The sequence below is a fragment of the Sinocyclocheilus rhinocerous genome, unplaced genomic scaffold (assembly GCF_001515625.1).
Source record: "Sinocyclocheilus rhinocerous isolate Xijiao unplaced genomic scaffold, SAMN03320098_v1.1 scaffold130, whole genome shotgun sequence".
Classification (NCBI taxonomy): Eukaryota; Metazoa; Chordata; class Actinopteri; order Cypriniformes; family Cyprinidae; genus Sinocyclocheilus; species Sinocyclocheilus rhinocerous.
In genome coordinates this window covers 51,760-61,674 of record NW_015623500.1, presented here as the reverse complement: position 1 = coordinate 61,674, position 9,915 = coordinate 51,760, and the positions used below count along the sequence as shown (strand labels likewise).

The following is a 9,915-nucleotide window of genomic DNA, read 5'->3' as shown; positions in this document are numbered from 1 at the left end:
TCACACAGACAGGCATCTGAGATCGGCTCGATTTGAGAAAGGGGTAAAGATTTTAGTAGATTAACAAAAAACCACTGGGTGGATTTTTTATCATTTTAGGGTGGTTGTGTACACACACTGCCAACACACATTTCAGTTCAAACAACTTGTAAAAGTACATGTAGCATCCTATGACCCCTTTAAGTAAAATTTCATTAATGTAATGGTACTTTTACTTGAGTAGAATATTTTCGTACTCTTTCCACCTCTGCCTGTTGTATATCGGTTCACAATAATTGTGTGTAAACATACATTGTAGTCTTAACCACCTAATCTGTATCTTTATTAGATCCTAAATTTATCAAATATATATCTGTAAATGTACAATACCATTTAAATGTTTGGAGTTAGTAAGTTTTTTTTTCAGCAACTTTTATTCAGCAAGGACACATTAAATTGATCAAAGGTGAGAGTAGAAACTTTCACATTGTTTAAAAAATGTCTTCAAATTTCAGATAAATGCTGTTCTTTTGAACTTTCTATTCATCAAAGAATACTGAGAAAAACAAAGCACAATTTCTACAAAAATATTACGCAATGTTTTCAATGCTGATAATAAGAACATTTTCTTGAGCACCAAATCAGCATTTTAGAATGATTTCTGAAAACATGAAAAAAAAAGTTTTATAATTACATTTTCAACAGTTAAAGTTGTCATAATATTTTGAAAATATTACTGTTATGACTGTATTTTGATCAAATAAATGGAGCCTTTGCTGAAAATAAGAGAAAACATTAAAACATCCAACCAACCCCAAACTTTAAACTTGATAAAACAACAATTATTTATTTTATTCTTTTTAAATAAAAAAAATTATAATTTAAAATGATAATTTGGTATTGGTTGCTAATTGACAGTACAGAAATAAAGCAAAAATAAAAAATACTGTATTATTACTGTACTGTATTTTATTTAAAAATTAAAAAAATGTTTAAAACCTAAATTTACAAGACTTCAATGAGACTGAGTATATTAAAATAAATTATAATATTATTTATATGGTTAAATGTGTAAATTATATGGGATTATTAGGGGTGGTCCGATTGATCGGCTACCGATCACTATCGGCCGATAATCGCTTTGGGCGAGCTGTCTGCACGGTGCACAGTTGACACAGGAATTGTCACTTGCACAATCGAGGCAGTGTCACATCGTCACTAAAGTTTATAAATTGCATTACTTTTTAATTCTTGCCAGTGTTTAACCATTCAGCGCTCGCACGCTCTCCTGGAGACAGTGCGCTCATGCACACTCGCAGCGCACACACATAATGCCAGGTTCACATTACTCCGTTTGCAGTGCGTATGTGGTGCGTATTTTTTCCACGCTCATGTTAACGGATTAATAAAGCGAGCACACTGCAGACGGTTGCGGTCCGGCAGTGCGTTCCAGGAGCGGTGCGTCTACAGCAGTGCAGAGATCGTTTCCAGACCGAGTCTATTGCTGCAACCTGATATATTGCACTGAAAAGATTTCAGAAGTTCACCACTTGCCACTCGTACTTTCTCCTTGAGTTGTATTAAATATAAAACAAACATCAGTTTATGGTCCTAACCTTCTCTTTTGCTCGCAATTCATCAAACATCTGCTGGATCTCCAGCCTCCAGTCTTCCTGCAGGGAATGGAAAGACTCGAGCGGCATCTGAAACATGGCTGATTGCTCAATGTCCACCAGCCTTTTCAAGATACTTCCAAAAGAAGGACGTCCATGTGGGTTAGGACACCAACACTCTACATAGAGAGAGAGAGAGACATAAATAATGATGCTATGAAATAAAGAGTGGATATCTCAAAGGTCAGTGTTTCATGTGGTTCAACCATAACTGTTCTTACCTCCCAGCAGCTGTGCAAAGGCCTCAGGGCAGGTGGAGGGGATGGGAAGGGTCAACTTGTTCATGGCAACTCCATAGGCCACAGCCAAAGCATCGATTTCACGGTATGGCACCTCACCAGTCAGCAGCTCCCAGAGTAACACTCCAAAACTGACACGAAAAAGACTATAATCAGCCACAAAACCTCTAGTTAGGCCGCAAAAGATAGTCCAGAGGAGGATGGAAGCTCACCTCCACACATCGCTGCTTTTGGAGAACAGGGACAGCTTGATGACCTCGGGAGCCATCCAGGCATACGTGCCCGCTGCACTCATCTTCGTGGTGCGATGCCATTCCCGAGCAAGCCCAAAGTCTGTGATCTTCAGAGTCTTCCCGCTCAGGTCGTCTCTCTCCACAGGCTCCAGAATCAGAACTGAGGGAGGAGTGAAATGAAGAACAGAGAAACATGAAACCAAAGTAGGTTGGAGATAAATGGAGCGAATTTTGGCTCTTTGTTGATATTCCTGAATAATGAATAGAGGAAACAATACCAACTTCTTCATGTAATATCCAGTAATTAGTCTCGGTGGTGCTCATTAGAAGTCAAACCAGATTATTTGGCACGCAGAAGCTTTACACAAAGATGGCAAACAATATCCTTGATTTGCACTTAAGATAAAACTCAAGTGCAAACATGTGTAACACACGTTTGAGTCATATGACAATGACACAATGTGAGAACCACTTATGTACACAAAAACAAAACTGCATCTACAGATCATCTTAGATCAGAAATATCAAATTCATTTTAGCCTTTATAATATTAACTCTTGCTTTTTCTTTTCCACATTCCCATTCTCATATTGTTTTGCATATACAAATTCCTTTTGAAAAACTTATTCGCAACTCATTTTACTCTTCCATCTGTGACGTATTTCTAAATGAAACCGGATGTTTAACGGGAACAAAAAAATCTAGGGCAGGATTTGATGCATCAACTGAATCATAAAAAGTGACAGTACTACACTATAATGGAGTTAAATTGGACTGCTATCCTCTTGAAACACCATTGGTACCTATTTTTTTTTTTTAAAAAAAGCTTTGAAAATGCTTTTAAAGAGGTCACAATTCATGAGTTCATGCTTGATGTAAACATCAGCACGTTGTGAAATACACGTTGGCCAGAAGCGATGGTTTATAGTTAAAAATGTTTAAAATATGTGTACTTTTCTTACATAAAGCTATCATTTCATATCAGAAGACATCAATTCATGCCATAGAGATGGATTAGATTACTAAAAATCATTTTTTTTCTCCATCTAATTAAAGTCATACACATTTTGCGCAGCGTGAGAGTCAGTCAATTATAAGTGTATTACATTTTTAGGTGGAGTAACCCTTTAAAGGCCATTCGTCCATTCAAACTCTATGGTAAATCGCTACTAATTAATGTCACTTGGAAGAAACTAGCCAAATTATGCAGAAATTATTCATGTCCTAAAAACCCCTGAACAAAACAGGTAAAACTAGTGCAACCCAGATAAATTAAATATGACCCTGGACCACAAAATCAGTCATAAGGGTCGATTTTTTGAGGGTGCAAAGAAATCAAAATATTGAGAAAATTGCCTTTAAAGTTGTCCAAATTAAGTTCTTAGCAATGCATATTACTAATCAAAAATTAAGTTTTGATATATTTATGGTAGGAAATTTACAAAATATCTTCATGGAACATGATCTTTACTTAATATCTTAATGATTTTTGGCATAAATAAAAAAAATTATAATTTTGACCCATACAATGTATTGTTGGCTATTGCTACAAATATACCCATGATATTTATGACTGGTTTTGTGGTCCAGGGTCACAAATACAGTTTACATTTGTTATTGTGTTAGGTAGCCACCTGATGACGAATATAAAATTTGGATTCTGAAGCAAAAACAGTTGATAATCTGTCCTAAAACGCTACCTAAATAGCTATTTGGCTTTTGTTAATCTTATCCAATGTCCCACGTGGCCCTCATTATGTCACTCAAAAGAAAATAAGTTGTTTCAAAGGTGGACCTAGTTGCTACATTTTGACGAAAGCAGATAAATATTTTTTGTCTTTGGAATAATGAACTGTACACACCATTCAAAAAGTCTCTTATGTTCACCAAGCAGTTAAACAGTAATATTGTGAAATATTATTACAGTTTAAAATACCTGTATATTTTAAAATGCAATTTATTCCTGTGATGGTAAAGCTGAATTTTCTGCAGTGATTACTCCAGTCTTCAGTGGAGATCCTTCAGAAATCATTCTAATATACTGATTTGGTGCTCAAGAAGCATTCTTATTATCAATGTTGAAAACAGTTGTGCTGCTTAATATATGACTTTACTATTACTTTTAATAAATGTAATGTGTCCTTGCTGAATGAAAGTATTAATTTCTTTCCAAAAACAAAAAGTAAATCTTACTGACCCCCAAACATTTGAACGGTAGTGTACATAAGGGAATAAATGCAATGTATTCCGGAATGGACTAATTTGAATCATTCACAATAATACCATGTATTAAGAAAGTAAACCGGGTCAATTTTGAATGACCAGACTCAGCAAAACGGAGACTTCTTGACTTTTAGAGCGAGTTGAAGCTCTATCAAATATTTATCAGCCAGTAGCAGGTATGCAGGCAACACAGAGCACCAAAGAGAAACAAGATCTATTACACACACACACACACACACACACACACACACACGCACGCTCTCTCTTTCACGTAATTGAGGTAAAGTGCAAACTCATCTATACACAACGCAAATTTACCTTTACAACACAAGCGAGACACATGACAAGCTTTAACCTATACTCATAACAGGCACCAGTAAACAGCATGTGGCCAACAGGTTCAATATTTCACAGAAGTGGCATTGAAGGACAGAATGATCCTGGCATTGTTATTCATTGAATTCAGATCTATGTTTACTGAAACTATCAAGATCCACACACTTAGTTTATTAGAACAAGAATTATAGAAGTCAATAGGTACATAAGACAAAAAAAGGTTGGGAAACACTAGTCACGCCACATGAGATTATACAGTTGCCATAAAGACTTAAAAGAGCTCAACTAGTCTAGTTCACATTTACAAACATGAGTCACACCGGTTAGAATAAATCATTAATACAATGTGAACTATAGCTTTCTTTACAGTACTATATGTCATATGTGTGTGCGTAATATTACATTTATATATAAATATGTGAGTGTGTACTGTATGAGAGAGTGATGCTAGTCTGTGGTGCCCTGTTCTTTCCCTCCTCCCTGTATTTCCTGCTGTTTTTCCTTGTGCGGGCAGGCTATGGAAATGTTTGGAGTGTCAATAGTCAGCTGGACTGGTTTGAGTGGGGTGGGGACGGGTGGAGTGCAGCCTGCTCTTCCATTATCACCACACATATGCAAACGGGAGCAGAGAGAGAGAGAGGGACAGGAAGAGAACACAACTGAGTTTCTGTTTGACCAACACATCACAAGCTCAGGTTGAACAGGTGGAACCTTTCTCTCTTTCCCTCCAGATTATTACATTCATCAGATAGACTAATACATTATAAACTGCTGTGTCACTTTATACAATATAATAATATATTAATATTATATAATATGACATGCAGATCATTAGATAACTAGATGCACGTTATTTGTATAACTAGATGTTTTGTCAATGAAAAGAAATTATGATCATTTATTATAATGATCCTACTTACGTTTTTATTAAATAACAAAGATTACATTTAGCATTGCCTATATGCATTTACAATATATAGATAACAGAATATGAGACAGACACATGACAGACAGACAGACAGACAGACAGACAGATAGATAGATAGATAGATAGATAGATAGATAGACAGATAGATAGATTAGATAGATAGATACATAGATAGATAGATAGATAGATAGATTGCCCTATATGGAAGCCAGGGGTGTAAATAAAACCAAACTGTCTTTTAAAATAAAAATTGAAAAATAGAAGTGAAAACAATTAGTTCACATTTTTTAGAGATGTATTAACTGATCAATTCCTGCAATATTAGATGAAAAGATGACAAAATATAGCAAAAACACTGGATTTGAATGATCACTATTATTATACAATAGAAGGTTGAGTCAAGTTTACTGACAAGACAAGACTTTGTGTGTGTGTGTGTGTGTGAGATCTGATAATCATATTGGCTAAATGACTGATCTGTGTAAGTTATTTACCTGCTCAAGACTGAAAGAAAACTATTCTAAATACAATTTTTCTGTCACACTTTACAGTAAGGTTCCATTTAAATTAGTTAACAACATTAGAAAACAAGAACTACCAATGAAAAAAAAAACGTTAAAGAACTTATTAATCTCAACATTTACTAACACATTATCAAAATCAAAATTGTTTACTAATACATTATCAAAATAAAATCACATCTGTTCATATTATTTAATGGACCTGAGCTAACATCAACTAACAATGAACATGTATTTTTATTAACTAACGTTAACAAAGATCAATAAATACTGTAACAATTGCAACAACTAAAACAGATTTTTATTAATTAATGCATTATTCAATGGTAACTAATGGGACCTTATTGTAAAGTGTTACCAATATGTTTTAGTGAACTTGTTAAGCTATAATTTGATCTTTACCTGTGTGCATTTGTGTGAGTATGTGTTTCTGCCTCTGGTGTGACGTGAGATTAGGAGAATAGGAGATGGCTGCTCACAATATTAATAAGGCATTGATATATGCCTGTCTTAGTGGCCATATCACCCTGAGGGACAGTTGCCACCAGAGGGTTATGAGGGGGTGAATGTGTGTGTGCATGTCACAGAGAAAGAATATATAGATTGTGTGAATATATGTGTGGAGAGAGAGGGTGTTCATGGGAGTGAATAAAGAGGCACAAAACACATTCGTTGAACATGTCTGAGGTTGAATAAGCGAGGGTGTGTCAGTGATGGTAAATGTGTGTGTGTGTGTGTGTGTACGCTGCATATACGTGCATGTTTGTTCCAATTAACTTCTGTTGTGGTTCTTCACTAAAGGCTACTGCCGGACATTCAGGGCATGCATGAAAGTGTATGTTTATGTGTTGGGATGATATATAAGAGGACAGTCACACAGGTTTTACAACTCGTAACTGTCTAACATCAAACACTCTCAAACCAACCACCGTATATGCACAGGACATCAACCATAACTCCCATTCATAACATTGATATTTACACTTTATTCACAGTCTGTGTATCAAATTAATTAACCTGATAATGACTGATCATTCACAACATCATTTAATAATTTGTGGTTAAACCACTAAAATGTACATGAGAAATAAGATACTATGGATGGTTTTTTGAGATAATTGTCATATTTAGTGGTTATATACTGTATACAGTATATATTGAGAGAGAGAGAGAGAGAGAGAGAGAGAGAGAGAGAGATCCCTTAACATAAATATTCTGTCTTTCAAAGAATTACTCACTCTGGACCCCAGTTGGCATAAAATACAACTTAATTAGCATTTCCTTTATATAGATCTTCATTTGCAGCTACTTTAAACTAAGCCTGATGATGATAAAGTGCAGTATGGTGTCAGGGCACAAACATCGGTCATGCTGCAACCCATGTTTAACTGTTTGTCATTACAACAAGCAATTTGACCCTTGACCCTTCATGATCCGATTGGAGACTAGACCATTTGTCTCTTCGACAATCCATGAGAACGGCACATCATCCAGTCTTCACACAGCAGTTTAAAGTCAAGAGGGTGATAAAATATTTGAACAGTCATGATTTATAATTAAGCAATAAAGAAGTCGTGTTATTGTGCTAATAGCTTTTACTATCGCTTTTTGTAATATCTGGTAAATCACATAAGCGTGGCACAGTCCTAAACTTTGCCTGATTTGTCAGGCGCACAATCCAAGAAAGAGACAAGCTGTCTCTGAAACACATTCTCTCACCCACACAGTGCTGTCCTCTTTGTCTCCCTATGGCTCACTGAAAAGGTCTGTGTCTCAATCCCTCGCCGAGTCGCCCACTCTTCCATATCTTCTAATCTGAAAGCACGAATTCCCCCTCAGTGCCATATATAGTGCACACTCAGTAGGGAGCACGAAGGGTGAAATGAAACTGTCCCTGAAGGCAGGAACAGCTGGTACTGTGGCTGAGTCAGGTCCCTTGTTCCCCCCGCCTCCCACCCCCCGATTTTACCTACTGCTTCAGCCCAGGTACACTACATTACACTGCTGAGAGAGAGATTTTTTACAGTCCCACATGCTGACATAGCAGTTTGAATCCTTCATTTTGTATTTCTCAGGGGTTCCTATTTTCAGGCCTGCATCTATAGAGAAAAGGGGTAGGCAATGTATCAGATATTTGCAATGGTTTTACTGGTGATGTAAAACACAGCAACATTGTGACTATTACAATCAGGCATTCTTGTGCTTTTTTATCTGGCTATTAAAGGGATAGTTCAGCCAACTAACTACTCACCCTCATGTCGTTCCAAACCAGTAAGACTTTCGTTCATCTTTGGAACACAAATTAAGATATTTCCGATGAAATCTGAGAGCTTTCAGACCCTGCATAGACAACAATGCAACTGACAAGGCCCAGAAAGGTAGTAAGGACATTGTTAAAATAGTCCATGTGACATCAGTGGTTCAACAGTAATTTTATGAAGCTACGAGAATACTTCTTGTGCGCAAAAAAATTAAATAAATAAAAATAAATTTATTCAACAATTTCTTCTCTTCTGTGTCAGTCTTGTGGCATTTTAAATCAAAATGTTATAGTATTGTATGTAGTAAAATATATGCATTACTAGTGCTGGGCGGTATGACCAAAAATGTATATCACGGTATTTTTCAAAATTATACCGGTTTCACGGTACATGACCATATTTAATTTTTTTAAAAAGGGTGTTAACCGTATTTTCTACTGATTGAGAGAGGAAATACTGCAGTGTATTGACTTAGAATGCCCTATTTTACTGTCACGATGAGTGAATATTGTCAAAAAATACCACACTAAATAGTGACTAAACACGACCCCTTTTAATACATGTTAACCAGGAGTCACTCTCATTTATAATCACGGCATCGTCTGATAAAATCAACATACATCTACTAGTGGTTCAACGGATCACAAATCTCACAGTTCGGATCACATTACGGTTTTTGACCCACGGATCGGATCATTTTAAAACATCAACAAACTAAAAAGTGCATGTGATATTAACTACGCTCATATTTATAATTCCAAACAATCAGTAAGCGACAGGTGCTAGGAAACGCTGTTTTGTACTCATTTATTGATGAGTCGGCTGCGGTGCGGCCAACTGAATGTGCTGCTTCTCTGCCGCTCACTGCACAGAACAGACGCCGAGAGAGGTGACACTTCTCCGGGAAAGTCAGACCTCGCGTTCGCGGGACAGCACTGGCGAAATCTTCCAACTGAACCATAGCTAAGGTTTATCCAAAAAAGTCGCTAGGTTTGTCAGTATGAATATTCTATGGAAAAAAAGTCACTAAAAGGGTCTGAAAGTTGTTAAATCTAGTGCTAAAGCCGCGCTCGTGTGTGTGAGACGTGGGAGCTGATGGCAAGGGGCGGTGGATATTTGTGGCGGTCAATGTGGATATTGTGGATGAGTTCTTCTGTGTCATCACGTTCTATTAGTTCTACAGCTTAAATTTCGGAACTTTCACGCTTAGTAACACATACAGCTGTTCCCTCACCACAGTGCAACAGTGAAAAGGGACCCCTTTCAAACAGTGTCGCATTCCCAACGTTGTTTAAGCGACATACACCGGTATTGCGGTATTTTAAAAATTCATATCATAACAAAAATAAACACCGGTATTCAGTATGAACCAGTATACCGCCCAGCACTAGTCTGAGCCATTTTTGAGATGACTAGATTAGAGATCGACCGATATATCGATTTACCGATATTTTTCCCGATATGTAAGCATTTTACCATAATCGGATATCGGTTTTGTAATATCGGATTCACCGATAAACGC

General features: G+C 36.6%; 1 protein-coding gene across 1 annotated transcript in view; it reads right to left on the bottom strand.

Annotated features, from left to right (window-relative positions):
- The window catches only part of LOC107756783 (mitogen-activated protein kinase kinase kinase 10-like), a 37,532-nt gene that overhangs the window by 8,297 nt on the left and 19,320 nt on the right, over positions 1-9,915 (bottom strand). Inside the window, exons 2-4 of the mRNA XM_016574084.1 lie at positions 2,104-2,284; positions 1,874-2,022; positions 1,596-1,771 (exon numbers count right to left, since the gene is read on the bottom strand). Coding sequence (XP_016429570.1) covers positions 1,596-1,771; positions 1,874-2,022; positions 2,104-2,284 — 506 coding nt within the window. The remainder of the gene's footprint in view (positions 1-1,595; positions 1,772-1,873; positions 2,023-2,103; positions 2,285-9,915) is intronic.